Here is a 21,553-nt window from a genome sequence, read left to right on the forward strand (position 1 = left end):
CTTTTTCGGAATTGAATATTATTCCAATAAAAATTACAAGTAAAATGAAGTTATTCGCATATAAAGAATTATCTTTTATTCGAATAATTTTCGAATAGAAATTTATGCAATGAATCATACATATATCACGAATAATAAATACAGTAGACGCTTATTACATTGCCGTTGTCGGGACTGTAAGAGAAGAAAATTTATCAAGGTTCAAAATTTTCATTTGAGTAGAAGAGGTAGAAATGTATCATTTTCATAGACTACGATAATGGAAGGGTGGCACTAGTATGCTTTAAAATCGATGTGACTCCATAAATGTGCCATTATAACGAGAGTTTACTGTTCACAATTTTTATTCAAAAACTATTCATACTTCGAGAAAAATTTCGTTTTATTTGCAATTTTTATCCAAAGACTATTCGTTATTTGCACGTAACGTATTATTCGTTATATTAAATATATCTATCTCCAATAGGTACAAGGTACTGTCAGTAAAAACTACTACCTGAAATAATCCGTTATTTATTAACATTATAAAAAAAGTTTGAAATCTATTGTATTAAAAAATCAAAATGTATCCATCTAATTAGGCTCCTTAAATGCAATAAATGTTAGTTCAAAAAATTTTTAATAAAGTGTATAAATAATAAGTTATTGCAGATGATAGTTTTTACTGACTCACCTTATATATTATAGTTTCGCTGTTATACACGGCGAAAGGGTTAAAATACTTTAATCATTTATCCTATGGCAAATATTTAGGCTGATATACGGAACGTTATACATTGACAAGAGAATCTCTGTGTTCCTACGCGTGTAAATTGTCATTGTAATTTATTTCTGCAATAGATGTGTACTTACAGAGGTATACAAATTATTAGATTAAATAGCAGGAAAAAATAGTTTTGTATCGTTTTCGGTACATGTTCAACTTTCTGCTCGGGCCAAGCTATATTTTTGTTATTAAAGAATTGATGATTGAGCATGCGATATCGAGTGATCGGACCTTTAGCCCGATTTAAAGAAAATTTAATATGAAAGCGAAAATATTAAATCTATGAAACAATGTGTTTGCTTCCTATATTACGAAAATAACAATATTATTGTTTTATATAAATAACTAGTTTTCAGATAGAAAATGTATCTTTCTGTATAATACAGTAAGGATACAGCAACCTTGTCATAAGTCAGTAGCGCACTCATAATTACCCGATAGGAGGGTCAACATCATTTTTTCCATACCTTATTAATATCATTATAATATTAAGTCTAATTTGTTTCATTTTAGCCTATTCCAAAAAAATTTTGGATTTCTGTATAAAGTGGCTAATTAACTCCCCCTTCCCCAATTATGCTATTGTCCTGAACAAATAATAGCTATGATATGAATTCTATTGAAAATTTTGGAGAATACAGCGAAGGAAAGGATCAATCTTGATCAGAACCGGGTTAAGATTTCTGAGGTTCAAGGCTATCACATCTTCGAGTCCCCTTGGTTGATAAACTTGGTTCAAAAATTAAAATTTATTCTAAAGATAACTCAATGAAATTTAATCGTAAAGAAAAATGGCAACAGTAAAAAACAATTTCGTTCAATATTTTACAACATAATAAATGGAAAATTTATAACATAACCCCTGAGAAGTAGCGCCTAGGGCTGTAGCCCTTTTTAAACCACCCCTTAATTCAGCGCTGACCATAAGGACGAAACAAAAGCCGATAAAATAGGTTCTTGATAAAAATTAAGCATCAGAAAAGTGTTTTGTCGTTAAAATTTTAGAGAATTTAAGACGTGGAGTTAATCACTGTAGCGTGTGAACGACTCAATTATTTAGGTAATTAACTAGTTATTTTAGTAAAGCTAAAAGACTTGGCCCATCTCAGATAAAAATCATATTATAATTACGCTAATGGTATCATTATAAAGGAATAAAAACAATTGTTGTTAAATATTAATTGACAGCATGCCAAAGAGAATAAAAATATTACTAAAGAACAAAGGTACACAAAATATTAATATAATTTATCAAATTTCCTGTTAGTGAAACTCTTTTAAACACTGCAGATATTGTTTAGTCTAGTAATTTGAACCTCTGTATGTTGGTTATCCGCACAGTAGAACTCCATTTAATTGAACTCTGTTTATTGGAATTAAAGGGTATAGCCGGATAAGATGGCCAAAGGTGCCCCCAAACCAAATTGACTAAAAACTTCGCGATTACATTTTTACCCGTAACTACCCTCCCAGATGAGATACAGGGTTGAAACTTGGCACAGACTGGTTTTTTTATCACCTATCGAATGGCTCATAGCAAGTCGAATTTGGTTTGGGGGCACTTTTGACCATCTTATCCGGCTATACCCTTTTATCTAATATTCGATTGATTAATTACTGAGCTCGTATTATTTAAACTATTGCCTAGTGACATTGCATGTACGAATATATGAACACTTGTATAAACTGTAAAATTGAATAGTCCCTAATGTTCAAATCTGTTTATTTAAACGTGAATTCCATTATTCGCAAGAACGATATTTAGAGTGAGATACTTAATTTGACCGGTTGTATCATATAAATCAAATTCAGAAGTTGGAACATTAATGGAAAGTAAATAAAATACCCCAACAATATAAAATTGATAGAGGTGTGCGAGAACCCGAAACTTTATCAGATACTCGATACTCCGTTCGGTTCTGCATCGTTCGACTTGAATCGGATCGAGTTGGATGAAATCATATCAGGTCGAATCGGGTTCTCGAAAGTATATGCAGATGTGCCAAAATTCAAAACTTGCGGGTACCCGATATTCGGATCGGGAATTACTTCGAACGACTCGGGATTCCCGAAATTTAGAGAAGTGTTTCAGGACAAACTTTGTTGAACATCCAACCAGGACAATTCCGGACTTGATCCCAGTATCGAATATTCGAAATTTTTGAGAACCTCATCCGACCGATCCGGCTCAATATTTTTGGATGGCCACTAGGGATGTGCAGCCCTACTAATGTGTCGGGTTCCCGACTAGTCGGATCAGTTCGGAAAACATCGGGCGGACTCGGGCGGGCGTCCGATACATGTGTACAGTCGGGTAGCCCGACTATTTCGGGTTCGGTCGGGTGCAGTCGGGCAGATTCGGACGAACTCCCAAATTATCTCATTATTAATTATTATTAGTCATTAATACTTATTGCAAGTATTAACAAGTACATGAGAGCTGGATCGCGGGCCGCGGCCCGCGGGAGCTCGTCCTAGTCAGCCCGACTGTACCCGATCGAAACCGAAATAGTCGGGCTACCCGACTGCACGCATGTATCGGACGCCCGCCCGAGCCCACCTGATTTTTTCCGAGCCCGCCCGAGCCCGTAATATCGGGTACCCGCACACCTCTAAAAATGAACAAACAATAAATAATTTTCTTGTAAAACATTAGACACAAGTTACTGATGTGGAATGTATTTGGTTTTTCCTTATTGAAACTTGCATGGGTAACGTATCAGATACATCACAAGAATGATCATTTAAAAAATAGTTAATCTTGAAATTTCCGAAATGTTGCAATTTATAAAGAAATTATAACCGCTATGTTATGGTCCCTTCAATATCATATAATTGTTAAAATAAAATTCGCTCGTGTCTATAAATAATATAGAGATAAAGGTGATCGAGTTAGGTGACTCACCCTATAAATTACATTTTTGTGTATATTCATTGAAATTTGCGAACAATCGGAGATAGTTTGATAAAATTCTTGGAAAATTCAGTATAACGTTTTTGTTAATTGCACGACTACGAGTTTCTTATTAAAGTATATTACTATAAAATTTTATAATTGTTTCACTGATGTAATTGATAAATTAACCCTGTGTTCCACAATTTCTTTTCATTTACTAAAATCTTCCTTTAGTTTATCTTTTTCCTTTGTTTCGTTGAAGTGTTGATGTTTTACATACGTAAAGTGTAAAGTCTTCTGAATAATATATTAGTAACTTTACAAAATTTTATCTATGAATTTTTTACTTGTTCTTGCTAATTTTTAATACATTGTATTATTAGTATGTTTTTCATTATAGTCAAAAATTTGAAAATTTGTTTAACAATATAACAATTTCATTGTAATGTAGCTTGAAAATTAAAAAATTAATTTATAGATTTTGCTTTTGAAAGAAAAAATTAAATTATTTGAAAACCAGGATGAAAAGATATTAAAACATATATCATTAAAATTGTAGTGAATTACCATTATAATTGACTTTTTTATAAGAAAAAAGAATGATAAAAAATAAATATTTTACTTCTCCTCTGTGAAAATAATTTTTTAAAAATAATATAATATTGTAAAGACACTTACTTTTGACTACAGTTTATAGAATTCAATATTACATCCTACTCATAATTACTATTGTTAAAAGAGAAATAACAATATATTAAATAAATTAGCAACATATAGTGACCATTCAATTATTATTACATTTTGTTGTATTTCTTTTGATTTCTTCAACACTATTTTTCATTTTGTGTGCGACTATCTTTTATTTATAATTAATCATATTTTTATAATAACTTCTTACAATAATTACCTTTCTTGATTGGTAACATGAGCAACGATTTATCGAAATTCATTCGTGTTTCATTTCTGTGGTTATTAATAAGATAAGCAGTGGTTTATGAAGTTACTGAATTATGAAGGTTGATACAACCTTTATAATTACATTACAAAAAATCTGTACAGAAAATTATATATTCTATGATGTTTAATTTTAACAAAAGAAATTGTTAAAGATCATTTACACTACCAATCAACAGTTTGAGACCACTTTTTTCTAATATTTTGATTCATATTTTTATTAAAAATTAATTGCAAGGGGTTAGCAATTATATATTACTTTAGATTGAAAATTCTATTTCTTTTTTCACAGTGAACACTAGCCATATTAAATATAATGCAAACATTATTTTCTTAACTCACAAATTTGCTCATTAATAATTGTCAACTATCGAGCTTTTCTTATAAATTAAATTAACTATTACATTTTTCTCTATAAATAAATGAGAAAATTCAAGTGTAAACTAAAAATATTTTTGGTGCGGGCAGAAACATTGTGGTAACTAGGTAAGTGTCAAAGTGGGCTTGCCTTCCTTAACAAAACAAGTGCACTGCTTCCTTACCATTCTCAAAATTTTTAAATTCTAAACTTCTAGAATTACAAAACTTAAGAATTTTTTTAATTTAAAAATTCTAAATTTCTAAGCAACCTGTCCCACCTCAGAAAAAAGCGTTACCACTGTAACACTGAATTAAGTGATCTCAAATGTTTAATCAGTAACGTCTCATTTGCCAATTTAAATAAAAATCCTAGTTTAAAATGAATGCTCGACAATTTACAGAAGCAGCATAACAATTTTTAACACAATTAACAAAAATGGAATAAATCAAGGCATTCTTTAACTGTGTTCAAAGTCATTAGAAAGTGATGCTAAACTTGTCGTGTCTATTTTCCACAAGAATTTAGTATTATTTTCCATTCACCAAAAATCGAACAATTTGCAAACGAAATGAAATAACGAATTAAATAGATACAATTAATTAATCATGTTTCCAAACTGGTTTCTATGTACAATTATAGAGAGCGAACTGCTATGAATCAAAACATTTGTACAATGACAACAACAACAATAACAATAACAATAATAATACCTACAGGTCGTTCGGAACAGAAAAGAGAAAGAAGAAGAACACTGTAATCGCTTTGGATCCTGACGAACGTAACGTTGTTAATAAACGACTAAAGAATAATTAATACACGCGCTTATACGTACTTCTTTTTACAACATTAAATGATAAAAAATACATATAATTCTCGATTAAAGACTTTGCTTACGTCGTACAATGCCTTGATACTTTATTCAAGAAATAATTCCTTCACGACAGCCTTTCAGGAATTCATTCTACCAACTACGAACGCATGATATCAACATTAAATATCTAACTATGCTTAATTACCTTATTATTCATAAATATATGTGTATACACAATGTATATATATATTATATATATGTATATTATAATATGGACAAAGGAGACGAAATCTACGGTAAAAAGACTTTTACGAAATACGAACTTGAATATCGTCGACGGATGGTCCGGATATCACAAATTAATTTCTATCTCTCGATTCATAGTTTCGTTTTGAATGAAACAATCTTTCAGTTTGTCCTTTTCTTTTGGTCAGATTAATCGTTTAGCAATTTCACAAATTTAATTAAAGAAATTAACACTTAAAAAAATTTCTTTTGTAATCTAAAATTATATTTAAATTCATTTAGCTCATATTTTAATTTAGAAAATAAGTTGTTATATAATTGTATGTATAATGAATTCATCTTGTAAATTTTAAACATAATAATTTAAATATGTTTGTGTTAAATTCTAAGTAAAATACCACATTTATGAAATGTTTAGAATTACAATAAACTCTTGCTATATAGCCTGTAGGGGTGGAAAATTTGTGGAATTGGGAATATAGACAGGTCCGTTCATGTGTGAATTATTTCTATGTGCCACAATAGTGGAAAAGCATCACTAACTTGTGTGAATGAAAATTTGCCCAGCCAGCAATATAAAGAGTGGCAATATAGCGAGAGTTTACTGTATATCGAAAACTGTAAAATTCAGATGAAAAATTAAAAAAAATCCAAATATTAATTGATAGTAACACTGATAACAACAAAAAAAGGGACAAAACAGATGGTAACGTAGGTTTCGTATTTCTTGGTGAAATATTCAAATATCGAGAGGGTTAAGCAAAGAATCAAAGCGAAATTTGTTCGTCGCTATGGTCCACGTATCACAAATCAACTTCCATCGTTCAATTATCATTATTTCTTTATCCAAATATTGTTGGCATCTTGTATTTCCCCTCATCTCGCATTTCTTCGTCATCTTCGCTGGTATGAATACCCTTTATGGATACAGTAGTTTTTTGTTAGGACTTAGATGTCCTTTTAATCTGCAGTCGTTCATGTTGATTCTAATATACCGCCGGCAAGTTTGGTCGCGTACAAATGTAATGCCTGAAAAATGAAATTTTTTTTATTATTTCATAAAATTTTATTTCACCTGATTTATTATATTATAGTGGCTAAACATCCGAAAACCCCCATGCTCAAATTTTAGAAATAGATTCTTTTTTGATAAAAATGATACTTGCGAGAAGGATTTTTGGCGACTCGAAAGAAAATTTGTTATCGCATGAATATCACTTTTTATTTTACCGGCGTAGTATCTGCATCTACTGTTATCTACGCTTTCTATAAAGCCATAGAAAACCAATAGACAATTTGGCATGCGTGACCAGTCGCCTTTCGGCGGCCGGAATATTCATCTGGCCTAACCTAATCTGATTCACTGAAGTTAAAGCTTGGCTTAAGTTTGTATAAAAGTTTTATTGATATGCAGAATATACATAATTAATATCATCAAGTAATTGATGATACATTGTAATACTAGTATTCTTGATACATCGATACTTTTTAAAAAACAATTGAAAATAGCAGATTTCACAGCATCAGAATCGCTTTCAAAGGGTATAGCAGGATAAGATGGTCAAAAGTGCCCTTGAGCCGAATTTGCTTCGCAATGCACCATTCGATAGCATATCCCAAAAAACCATGGTACACCAAGTTTCAACCCTGTACCTCAACCGGGAGGGTAGTTACAGGGTAAGAAAGAAAAAGTAGTTTTTGCCATATTTTCCCTATTTAATGGCATTCAAAAAATCTAAAAAAGTTCTAGAATATTCTAGCCATGTTTCTTTATGATTGTGAATTTTCTCAGATTTTTCGGTTGCAAATCCTAGGCGTGAAAAATCAAAAACGCAAAAAAAAGTCGAAAAATAGAGATTTCGGGTAGAAGCTTTCGAGACACTAGATTTTTACTTTTACAGTAGTTAGATATTAGCATGACTGGTGTCCTCAATTTTTTTCAGATTTTTCATTCTGGTGCGTCAAACCGAAAAAAATCAAACACCGATATTTTCGACATATTTCGTGCGATAACATGAGAAATACTTTCAATTTCTACATTTCCTTTACACACTTAGTGCATTATGTGATTTCGAACATTTTTGCACTGGATGCAGTAAAATCTGAATGGAGAGAGTGAAGTTATTATAAATAATTGAAAATTACGCACCTTATCCTCTAAAATATTAGAAACTTTTTCAACGTCGCCGATGGATAAGTCGGTAAGGTGTCCGACTATGGAACCGCTGGAAACTTTTTTGTCACGAGTTCGCGCCCCATGAATGTACAATTCTATTTTTTGTCATAAAACAATTTTATTTTAAGTTATTAATCACATAAGAATACACAATAATCATTTAATAACGTATGAAAATAATTTTGAAATATTTTATTATTAAGTATACATAAAAATCAGTGGTACACAACCGACTCTTTGGCTATATGTACAATTAAGGTAAAATATACATATCTGTATTGATTTCAATATCCATCATAAACCAACAACCACACAACTTTTCAATTAACAAAATATTGGGAGCTATCCGTAATTAGAACAGTACGAAATCAGAAAATCGGTAGTGCACCACTTATTTTTATGTATACTTAATAATAAAATATTTCAAAATTATTTTCATACGTTATTAAATGATTATTGTGTATTCTTATGTGATTAATAATTAAAAAAAAAATTGTTTTATGACAAAAAATAGAATTGTACATTCATGGGGCGCGAACTCGTGACAAAAAAGTTTCCAGCGGTTCCATAGTCGGACACCTTACCGACTTATCCATCGGCGACGTTGAAAAAGTTTCTAATATTTTAGAGGATAAGGTGCGTAATTTTCAATTATTTATAATAACTTCACTCTCTCCATTCAGATTTTACTGCATCCAGTGCAAAAATGTTCGAAATCACATAATGCACTAAGTGTGTAAAGGAAATGTAGAAATTGAAAGTATTTCTCATGTTATCGCACGAAATATGTCGAAAATATCGGTGTTTGATTTTTTTCGGTTTGACGCACCAGAATGAAAAATCTGAAAAAAATTGAGGACACCAGTCATGCTAATATCTAACTACTGTAAAAGTAAAAATCTAGTGTCTCGAAAGCTTCTACCCGAAATCTCTATTTTTCGACTTTTTTTTGCGTTTTTGATTTTTCACGCCTAGGATTTGCAACCGAAAAATCTGAGAAAATTCACAATCATAAAGAAACATGGCTAGAATATTCTAGAACTTTTTTAGATTTTTTGAATGCCATTAAATAGGGAAAATATGGCAAAAACTACTTTTTCTTTCTTACCCTGTAACTACCCTCCCGGTTGAGGTACAGGGTTGAAACTTGGTGTACCATGGTTTTTTGGGATATGCTATCGAATGGTGCATTGCGAAGCAAATTCGGCTCAAGGGCACTTTTGACCATCTTATCCTGCTATACCCTTTGCCCCATTATTCCTGCCGTTATAATTGCATCGGTAAAGTAGGGAAGGACACCCAAATGATACAAAATTTTTTCTTGATTCGGCAAAAATCCTTCTTGAAATTATCATTTTTATTAAAAAGAAACCTATCCCTAAAATTTCAACCAATTTGCAGCATGGAGGTTTTCGGAAGTATAGCCATATTTGGGAATATCAATAGTCTGATGCAGTTTTATGACATAAAAGTATAGCACAGTAGCACTTGTGGCACATCAAATTGAAGAATAAAATTGACCATATAAACTGTCCATAAATTGTCTTTAATACAAGCTACATATTTATCAGAAAATCGTGTTGCTGATTACTGAATGTAATACATAATACTTATCTAACAATTAACAATTCTACATTAAAAACAATAATGCGATTCTTCTTAATAAACCTTAAGCTTTAAATTGATATAATATAAATGCTGCTTTCTGTTAGTTTTACGTTACTAAATCATGTTATACTTTATAGATTTTAAAATTTATCATTGCTTGTTATAATTTATCACCAGTAATTGTATATTCAAAACATTAACGGATTGTTTATGTAGTCATTTTCTTCATACATTGAACTTCAAATTAATGTGTTATAAATACTATTTTGCAATACATTGATGTCATAAAATTATATCGGGTTTCGTATGTTTCAAAGTCAGTCATTGATTGCTATGACTGTCAATCAGCCATGGATAAAACGTTTATACGTATAGTCATATTTAGCGAACTTTAAGCTTGAAATTAATGGAAAGTAAGTAATGGTAATTTTGTATCATCAAATCGTATTATTATAATATGCAACAACCTAAGTATTTTATGATTCTTTCGAAACATTTATCACTTAAAATCTAAAATCAGTACAAATGTTCTTTTCTTTAAATTTGTCATTGTCTGACTGATTATGAGAAAAGAAATGATTCTGATTCTACTTGATAAAGATTTTACCTTGATGTTATCTTCAGAGTTTGCTATGAATTTTGCAAACAACCAAATGTTTTACTTTTTTACATGCAACAGATGATTCTAAAAGTGTCTATCACAGAAGTGTCTATAATTATTCGAAACAATGAAAGAATTTGTTGTAATGCTTTACTCCCTACATGTACATACATACACGTTTAAATATGGTTTGTTTTCCCGTTTCCGTTTTACTACATATATATCTGTGTTCTTCTTCTTGTATTTAAGTATGGTGGTTTCACATTCGTGTTCGTTACGAGTTAATTTCTTTTGTTAAAATTAAATACAAGATGTTCATTTACTATTATTATATGTATATATTATATTTAGATTTCTGCAATTAAAGATAGTGTTAATAAATAATAAATATCGGTATGAGTAAGTTCAATTATATGTGTTATGCTTCTCCATGTGGCAAATAATAGGTTATGGGCCTAGTTCGATGAGTTATAAAGACATTGGTATAAAGTCAGAAAATTAATAAAGAACGATACAATGGAGAACAAAAATAATTTTAATGTCGAGCTTCTGAATCCAAGTAATTATCATGTGTGGAAATTTAGGATGACCACGTTGTTAAATGAGAAGGATGTGGTTGAACGCATCAAGGTGGAATTTGATGAGACGACATATAATGATGCGCAAATGAAGGAAAAAGCTCGTAAAGAGGATAATTTGTGTAAGTCCCTTATAGTACAGTCAATTGATGATTCACAGATAGAATATGTGAGAGACAGGGCAACAGCATATAGTATGTGGAAGGCATTGGAAGACAGATATGAAAAAGAGCGTATTCCAGGACAATTAATTTTGCGTAAAAGACTAATGACCATGCGATTAAATGAAAGAGACAACTTAGAGACATTCCTGGCAGAATTTGATGAAGTGATTCGACAGTTAAGGGCCATTGGAGCAGAAATAGGTGAGCAAGATATTGTCTGCAATCTATTGTTGGCGATGCCCAAAATTTTTGAAACTGTTATAACAGTATTAGAGAATATGCCATATGATGAGTTGACAGTAGAGATAGTAAAAGCTAGGCTAAGGGCAGAAGTCAAGAGAAGAAGAGCTACTGAACTTAAAAATGACCATAAAAAAGATGATGTGAAACCAGCAGCATTTCTAAACAAGCAAATCATATGTCACTCGTGTGGAGAAGCAGGACATTTAAAGCGGAATTGCCCAGAATGGAGTCAAAGTACGTCAAATAATCATACAGGTAAAAGAGACCAATACCAATATCGAGAAAATAGAGGAACAGGAAATTATAGAAGAGGCAGAGGCTATAAATTATAAGCGAAGCAATTACACGGATAAAGGAGATGATGAAGATCAACATGGTGCTGTCTGTTTTATGTCAAACTTGAGGAATTGTTCAAGTTATGTGAAAGATAGTGGTAATCTGACCTTTTGTATAGACTCAGGTTGCACGAACCACCTTGTGAATGATAAGACTTGTTTCTATGAACTTTTAATGTTGGAAAAACCTATTAGAATAGCAGTGGCAAAAACTAACCATTACATGGAAGCAATAGGTGCTGGCAATATCAGAGTGACGAGTAATGTGCATAACAGGGATGTTAAATGCAATATAAGAAACGTGTTATATGTTCCAAATTTGAGAAGAAATTTGCTTTCAGTAAAAAGGTTGGAGATGGCAAATGTCAAAGTTGTTTTTAGTAATGGTAAAGTGAGTCTGTATGATGAAGGCACACAGGTTGGAATTGGGCATAGAGATAATCTGTATGAAATATCTTTCAAAATTGAAAAAAATGAGAGTCTCACTCAGTGTGGAAACAGAGAATCACGAGACAAGATTATGGCATAATAGGTATAGACACATTTGTAATGCAAATCTCAGGTAACTAATAAACAAACAAATGGTACATGGATTAGTAAACTTAAAGGTTAATAAAGTGGAATTATGTGACTCCTGCATTAAAGGGAAAATGACCAGATTTAAAATTGGAACGAGAACTAAGGCAAAAAGACTACTTGAGGTAGTTCACACCGACGTAGTTGGACCTATTACGCCGTTATCCCATTGTGGAGAGAAGTATTTTGTTACTTTCGTGGATGACTTCTCAAATTTCATTCAAGTATTTATGATCAAAAACAAGAGTGATGTTTTTGATTGTTTCAAGCAATTTGTGCTAATGGTGCAAACCAGATTTAATCTAAAGATAGCTACATTAAGGTGTGACAATGGAAGGGAGTATAGTTCCCAAGAATTTAAAGAATTTTGCAGAATGAATGGTACTTGTATGGATTATACTATTCCATATACGCCTGAACAAAATGGAAAGGCAGAACGTTTTAATAGAAGCCTAATGGATGAAGCTAGAGCTATGATATAAGAAGCCAATATGCCAAAGAATTTTTGGAATGAAGCAGTGAGAGTGGCTGCATATTTACTTAATAGGAGTCCAAGTGCAGGAAATATAGCTGATGAGATTCCAGCGAGGATCTGGTTTAATAAAAAACCAGATGTAAGAAATATTAGTTTTCGGATCAATGGCATATGCACACGTTCCCAGAGAATTGAAGAATAAGTTCGATTCAAAAACAGAGGAATGTATAATGATAGGTTATTGTTTAACAGGATTGTGGAGTATTAAAAGACAGAAGGTTATAGTCGCAAGAGACGTAGTGTTTAAAGAAGATGAATTTTATAAAAAACAGACAGGTCATGCGAACTTGTCATACTAGAGTCGATAAACTGGACAATAGAGAGGCAGAAGATGATGAAAAGGAAGAGAATGAAATCGTAGAAGAATCATCAAAGGAAGGAGAAAAGGAAACAAAAAGAGTAACAAGGCCACCAAAACAATATGATTACGAGATGTATTATATATGGCATTTGACGTAGTATTATTTGTACAACAAGTTCCAAGCCTGATTGAAGAATTAAGCCATAGGGATGATGAAATGTATTGGAGAGAGGCAATGAAGAGAGAGATTGAATCGATAGAAAAGAATAATACTTGGAAAGAGGTAAATATGCAGGAAGGCACAGAGATCCTGACTACACGATGGGTCTTCGCTCTAAAACCATTGGAGGAAAATCCGGAAGATAAGTATAAGGCACAAATAGTGGTAAGGGGATTTGCCCAAAAGGATTCTTTTGATTATAATGATATATATCCACCTGTTGCGAGGATGAGTACAATTCGGACATTATTAACCGCTGATAATCAGTTCAAATATCCATTTTAAGCAGCTTGATGTTAAAACAGCGTTTTTAAATAGCGAACTAACAGATGATGTATATATACATTATAGTGTTAAGTGTAAGAAAGGAAAGGTACTAAAACTAAATAAGGCATTGTATGGTCTCAGACAGGCGTCCAAGTGTTGGAATATTAAAATGAATACATTTCTATTGAATCAGGGTTTCCGTAGATAACAATTATTGTCTGTACTCGAAAAGAATTGTTATATTTTGATGACATTATTTTAGCAGGGCCAAGCATAGAATGTATTGAAGATTGTAAAGGAAGAGTTATTGATGGAATTTGATATGAAAGATAAAGGAGACTATTGAGGTATTTAAAGGGTACAAAGGAAGTAGGATTATGGTATGTGAGAAGTGCAGACGCATTACCATTGGTATATTATGTTGATGCTGATTGGGCACATGATATGCGAGATCGGAAATCTATTTCGCGATATTTAATGCAGATATATGGTAATACAGTATTGTGGGTGATGAGGAAACAAAATTATATGGCACTGTCTAGTACCGAAGCCGAACTTGTAGCACTGACAAGTAAACCTACCCAAGTGTTACACTCCGATTTTCATGAGCTTTGAATATTTTGTAGTCTAGGTCAAAATAAGAAACACGTATTTTTTTATACGTGCCCATACAACCATTAAAGGGGTGAAACACCCTCTTGAAAAAGATCAGTTTTTATATTTCTGAGCTAATACCGCCAAAATGGTAAAAAATATAAAAAAAAGTTTCAAACAAAAGATTTATTATGTTTAATGTACTTTATAACAGTGTACTCCGAGTTTTTGAAAATATCATTTTTTTCAAAATTCTCGCCCCCTCCTTCAATTTAATAAATTTTTTTAATTTATCTTATAGCAAAACAGATAGTAGGTTATTTAATGACAAATTCAAACATATATGATAGAGTTATATTCCAAAAACAAATTTTTCAGAAATAAGCTAAATATACCTCTATATCACTAACCGCGCGTTCCATTCGTATCCGTATCTCATTGTCAATACCATTTGCTACGTTTATTTTTTAAATGTCTTTTTCTTACATAGACCACGGCCAGACCGAGCGCATGAATGGAACGCACGCATAGTGATATAGAGGTATATTTAGCTTATTTCTGAAAAATTTGTTTTCAGAATACAACTCTATCATATATGTTTGAATTTGTCATTAAATATATCTACTATCTGTTTTGCTATAAGACAAATGAAAAAAATTTTTTTAATTGAGGGAGGGTTGAGAATTTTGAAAAAAATGATATTTTCAAAAAATCGGAGCACACTGTTATAAAGTACATTAAACATAATAAATCTTTTGTTTGAAACTTTTTTTTATATTTTTTACCATTTCGGCGGTATTAGCTCAGAAATATAAAAACTGATTTTTTTCAAGAGGGTGTTTCACCCCTTTAATGGTTGTATGGGCACGTATAAAAAAATACGTGTTTCTTATTTTGACCTAGACTACAAAATATTCAAAGCTCATCAAAATCGGAGTGTAACACTCGGGTAGGTTTATTTGTGAGTGCAGTAGTGCAGATGGACTATGGTATAAAAATTTGCTTCAAGACTTAAAAATAGAGATAAAGAATTTCAAAATACTTGAGGTTAATCAATCTTGCATAGCATTAATAAGGAACTCTGAGGACAATAAACGAGTAAAACGTATTGATTTGAAATATAAGTTTGTATGCGAGAGTTTAAAGAAAAGGGAAATCGTGATTGAGTACATCAATACGAGATTCCAGTTAGCAGATACGTTAACTAAAGGGTTGAACTGAGCAAAATTTTATTCAAATTTCAAAAGTATGGGTTTAACAGAAAGGGAGAGTAGTAATTAAGGAAGCGTTGTGATCATAATTATAAGTTTTGTTTTGTATTAGTGCATAAGATTTCAGTTCAGATGTTAAAAGAAAGGTAATGGGGCAAAGCATTAAGAGTGTAGTGTAAGTGTGTAGTAATGCTTTACTTCCTATATACGACAAGATGTTCATTTACTATCAGTATATGTATATATTATATTTAGATTTATACAATTAAAGATAGTGTTAATAAATAATAAATATCAGTATGAGTAAGTTCAATTATATGTGTTACGCTTCTCCACGTGGCAAATAATAAAATTTATTAAAATATTTTATTGAATCACATCCAAAGTGAGGTGTCTCAATTCCATGAGTGCATATATATATATATATATATTTGTATATATGTACAATATATTTTTTTTAATTCATCATTAAGAAAAGAAAAGTATTAATCGTAAATAACAAATAAAATATCAACTCACCTTGTAAACAAAAGCATATTGTTCTTTCGTCTGGACAGCTCCAGCGCGGTCTCGTCTGATAGTGTAAACGACCCTTGGCACATCCACAGTCCTCGTAATCTCATATTGTCTAATTCCTAGGTCAAGAGCTATTAACGTTCCGGTGCGTCCAGTACCGGGACTACAGTGGACCACAATGGGTCCAGGACCACCCCTTTGGAGTGCTCTTGCTTCAAGAAGCACAGCTATTAACCCTGCTCCATCTGATTGCGCCCCATTGACAGGCCACAAATACCAAATATGGTACACTTCTCGGAACGTGTTGTTCTCCAAATTCTGTCAATATAAAATGTTTATATCATTTGCAATTCTTTTAAGAAGATTTCCGTCGTATTACATTATGTATACATATGTATGTACACTGAGTTTCATCGAACCTGTCGCAGCGTGTGACACTAACACATATTCACGCCGGGAGTCAATTGGCTGCAGTCCCTCCTTCGTGTGCCCCTCACCTATCGGCTCTTCGGCGTGAATATGTATGTGTCAGAGTCACACGCCGCGACAGGTTCGGTGAAACTCAGTGTATGTACATACATACATACATACTAGAGATGGAGTGAACTGCTACTTATCAATCACTTGTGATTCGTTCATGTTCGTTCTCAATCACGGTGATTTTTCACAGCGATTCGTGATTCATCGTGATCGCTTCTGATTGATGGACAGCACAACTGTTCTTTACACGCGTTACAGTCTTTATATTATAGGCAGCTATTTTATGTAAGCTGTATTGAATTCAATCAAAATCAAGAACTACGATCCTAATGAGCAATTACTCAAAATAAAAAAAAGTCACGATCACGGTCGTAAATGAAGTTAAAGCATGACTATGATCGTGATTTTTCGATCACTGTGATAAATCACTGTGACTGATTTTGTACGTCATCCCTAGTACTACATACGTTTGGTGCTAGTATATAGTAAACTCTCGCTATATTATCAGTTATAGGATTATAAGAGCGGGAAATTCATGGAATTGGCAGTATAAAAAGTGTGTAAATTCATGTATAAATATGTTTATTCCATCTGTATTGCATAATTTCCATGTATAAATCATTTTCATATGCGAAACGTCACTATCGTGTGTGAACAGATGTATACACATACATGGGAATGGAAATTCGCCAAATCAAGTATTATAAGGAGTGGCAATATAGCGAGAGTTTACTGTATGTACCTATTTACATCATGAAAATTACATTACACAACAATTATATCATAAAAGTTATAAAATAAAATTGCACATACAAGTTATATCATTTCAAGTATTTACATTACAAATTTTAGAAATCCGTCTGAATTTACATGAAGCTAATGGGACTTGAACACCGGCCAAAAAAGTTACGAGTTTAATATCAATGTTACGACATCAATGAATTATTCAGAAAAGTATTCACTTGTGTATTACAAATATGTCAATTACTATGTTTTTATTAAACATTTCATAAACTATTAAAAGTGTACGTCCTACGCCCTATTTTTTAATTCCTACAAACTGTTATGGAAATTGACTTCACATTCAGATTCTTACAATTAGTTACATCAATCATTTTAGAGTTTTTAAATAGTAAAAAATTTGTAAAAAAAGAAAGTAGTCGAAATATTAAACGAATATTTTTGGTCCAAATTTAATGATTTTTTTAAAAAGAATAAATAAATTGTTCAACAACAAATGGAATGTTGTGATACAAAACAATAGGTAATATGTCGTACAAGGGTCGAAGGTAAATAAACTATGTATAATAATAACATGCTGATGTTTCGTTGAAGAAATTGATATCATTTCTCTATCAACCTAATTTTGTCATGGGACTTTTTAATATTTCTATAGACAAATTATATAAAAGGTATAATAAATTACCATCATAAAATAAATCATTGTGATATGTATACCTTTTAAATTATGTTAGTCATATATTTATTTTCTTATTTATTTAACTTCTTACAGTACACTCTCATTATATTGGCATGTGAGTGATTTGACTTTCATATGAATTCTCAAACATACTACATATCTGCTACTTTTCTACAGTCATATTCTATGAAAATGTCTCTATGTCTTCTATGAAATGTCTTTTATAAAAATTTCGATCTCTGCTCTCTCCTTCAAATAAATGCTTGGAAGCTTGACAAATTCCCGCTCCTACAGCTTCGTTGGCGGCGATATAACGAGAGTCCACTTTATTCGAATCATTTTTTGAGCAAAAGAGAGTTATTTTCAATACTATTTGTCTAAATCTATACAAAATTGATTGCTTACTTTTAAATGAAGCGTAGAAATGGCATATTTCTCTTTGGTTTCCCTCTTCTTCAGAGTAACTTGGAAGTCACCGTACAACCGGTGGCAGTCGGTTATTTCCGAGGGCGGAATGTATTCAGTACACTTTTCTACCCCGTTTTCAACGAGATCGGTTAACATTATAATCACTTTGGACTGTTGTTCCCAGATCATTCTCCAGAAGTCAGTGACGGTCGAGTCCATTGGTGCTTGACAAGCGATGTAATATCTCGTGGCATTCTTTGGTCCCTGAAACATAATAAACTATTATTATTAAAATTTAACACTTTGTACTCGAGAAGTGACGCACACTCGTTAGTTAATTTAATTCTTTAATGCTCAAATATTTTGAAATGTTCCACCCGTTACTGCATAAATTAATTTTTATTAATATATTCAAATTGTATGGATGTTATTGTGTATTTTTGCATTTGTAATGGTTGTTATTGATGATGAACTTTTTACTTCGCATCGACTGCGAGATCATTAGCGACGAAAGTGTTATATGTATATTAAATTTTATAATATCTAATAATTAAAAATCATATTATTTTTATTTTTTAATAACTTTTAATATTTATATTGTCAAAATTAAGATTTTCAGAATTCCTGCTTCCTTTCTATTGTCGTTTTCCCTATAATAACCTGATTTGGTCGCGAATGTACTGTATTTCAACAGATGCGATTAAACTTTTGAGCGGTAATATGTATATATCAAAGCAGATACGAATCTCATCAGGTTTATGCAAAATATATAATTAACAAGTTTAACAGGATTGTTATTCCTTATTTATGCATAAGTAAAAGTTCACTGTATGATCTCTAGAATACTTTCAAGTAAACAATTCTATTAAGTTCTTATGAATAAATTTTAATATATCTTAAACTTTCTTCTTTCCCACGGTTTTCTCTAATAATGATTATCGACCAAAATGATAACAATGTGATTTTGAGTTTTTGCAATCACCACATATGTGACAATAAATGTTGCGAGTTATTATCACCTGAATTAAAATCGCGACATGAAATCCACTATCATAATAATAATAACAACGTAATTTCTGATTCTTACAATGATAAAAGTGGTGATAATAAAAGTTTCGATTTGCTATTCCGTGAAAACATGCCTTTATAATATTTCAACTTGATGCGAATTGCAGTGCAGCATGCATGTGCATACATATGCATAATGTAGAATGTAGCGAGGCTAACGTCCTCCTACTGGCAATTAGCAGCGACTGTTCCTTGCTAATCGATAATATCGATCGATATTGCTCTGCCACCATAATGTAATTACCGCCCTCCTTAACTGATTCCAATTGAAATCGACTCTCCTTAGAATATGCAATACCTCCTTTCGAGTTTAGTCACAAATATGTTACATTAATTAATCTCAATTTGATTGAAGAGGCATCAAATCTTACTGTACAATAATTTTTTATAAGATGATGAGTAATGGTTTAAGAAATCCGTTTATTTTTAAGAACACTAAATTGTGAAAATGTTTAATTGCATAAATATCTGCAGTTTAATTATTATGTTCTACTTGCAGATTTTTACTTAGGTTTTCAAACAATGTTCTTTATTGTGTTTAAAATTATGTAATACATACAGTGCCAGTTTAAAAGAGGTCTACCAATCAAATTCAAATCATTTCGTTTAAAGAGGTAAAGTATTGCCTTATTATTACCAATACTGTTCATTTTAGATATCAAAAATAAACAATTTCTAATTCTTTTCAAATTTTGATATTAAAAGAGTATTGTTACGTTGCGCGCGCGCGACGGCGCAACGTAAAAAGGAAAGATAATAAGTGGAAATATAGGTAGTTAAATTTCAATTAATTGGTTGGAATTCAACCCCTAATTCCTGCTTCCCTATTTTAGCGCGATGGTTGGTATCGCTGCCACCAGTCTCGAGCGTGTTAACGCTCTCGACAAATTAAAAGACGAAAGACAAAATTGATAAGATGTTAAAAGATTATAATTATTAGCCTTTCGTTGGGTTCGTTCAACGCTTAGTCCCATACGGGACCCTCCTTGAATCTGGGTATGTTGGTAGGCGTGTTTTAACTAAAACGTGTGAGGTGTGTTCGAAATAAATGGAAACTGTTTAACTAAATGAAACTGGTTTAATCGTGAATGAAAATCAGATAATAGCCAAAAGTGTGAGTTCAATAATTTAGAAATTTCGTTAAATTGAAAATTACCAGTTCTGCAAAAAGGTGAACAAGTGTAAAGATGCTTAAGATTAGTTATCAAGGTATATATATATGAATATAAAACGCTCTGATATCACATTTGAAACATTAGACTAGAGTACCGGTCGCGTGACTCGATTATTACAATTTCACTTCCTATATTTAGCTGTAAAACCGGCGGTTCCCGCCCGCGGTACACCTTAGCCTGAGAAATTCTCGTAACTGCCGAAGGAGCTGGACTAAGGTGCCCCTTAGTTGATGGAAAGAAACTGGATTTCGAAATCGTAATAAACGGAAAATAATATTTAATATTGAATGATATTGATACCTCGTACGGTGGAACGATCTGACCTGAGGAATTCTCGTAACCCTGAAGGGCTGGACCAGATCGCCCGTTTTGCCAATCAATGAACGTCGTGATCGAAAAATGTAATTGAAACGACTTACCGTTACGCTGTATAATACGAAACAAAATTATAATATATTCGTTGCTAAATTTCTCTGTATTCGCCTGATGATCTGGAACACCAAAGAAACGGTAAGACGTTGATCACTGCACTTGTCGCGGCGGAAATGAATTAAAACGGACGAGTACGTCGACGAGAGACAAACGAATAACGATTTACGATTAATTACAATTTATCACGAAAACGATCAATGTATGATTTACGCGGAGTGAAGTTAATACGAAATTACTACGGGAGCAAACGATTTAAAATCAGAAAGAAAAGATAGAAATTTAGGGAGAGAGAAGATTTTACGTGCGCGTCTATGAGTCCTTATCCAGAATTCCGATTATTTTAACTCGCACGGCACTCTGCCTCGCTACGCGGAGGACTTTACCGCAGAGAAAATATCGCGAACTTCCAAATAACTCTGTCTCTCGGACACACGGGCTCCCGATCACGTACTTACGATTGATCGATCAAGAGTGACAAAGGGTCTAGCCGTATAAGCATAGTGAATCGGCCCCAGTAACAATTTCGGTTGATATTGATATCACATATTGCTTTTTGCCTAAACAACAATTGTGTGCAATTTCAACCCCCTACCCCCTCTGATAAGGGAGAT

The 21,553-nt window shown here is 32.2% G+C and overlaps 1 protein-coding gene across 4 annotated transcripts in view; it reads right to left on the reverse strand.

Annotated features, from left to right (window-relative positions):
- Positions 1 to 979: 979 nt before the first annotated feature.
- The window catches only part of LOC117603367 (uncharacterized), a 183,083-nt gene continuing 162,509 nt past the window's right edge, over positions 980 to 21,553 (reverse strand). For all 4 annotated transcript variants that reach the window (XM_034322428.2, XM_034322429.2, XM_034322426.2 and 1 more), the window contains 3 exons: positions 18,265 to 18,531; positions 15,963 to 16,277; positions 980 to 7,063 (listed from right to left, as the gene is read on the reverse strand). In XM_034322428.2, coding sequence (XP_034178319.2) covers positions 7,010 to 7,063; positions 15,963 to 16,277; positions 18,265 to 18,531 — 636 coding nt within the window. In that variant the 3' untranslated portion in view covers positions 980 to 7,009. The remainder of the gene's footprint in view (positions 7,064 to 15,962; positions 16,278 to 18,264; positions 18,532 to 21,553) is intronic.

The sequence above is a fragment of the Osmia lignaria genome, chromosome 4 (genome assembly GCF_051020975.1).
Source record: "Osmia lignaria lignaria isolate PbOS001 chromosome 4, iyOsmLign1, whole genome shotgun sequence".
Lineage (NCBI taxonomy): Eukaryota > Metazoa > Arthropoda > Insecta > Hymenoptera > Megachilidae > Osmia > Osmia lignaria.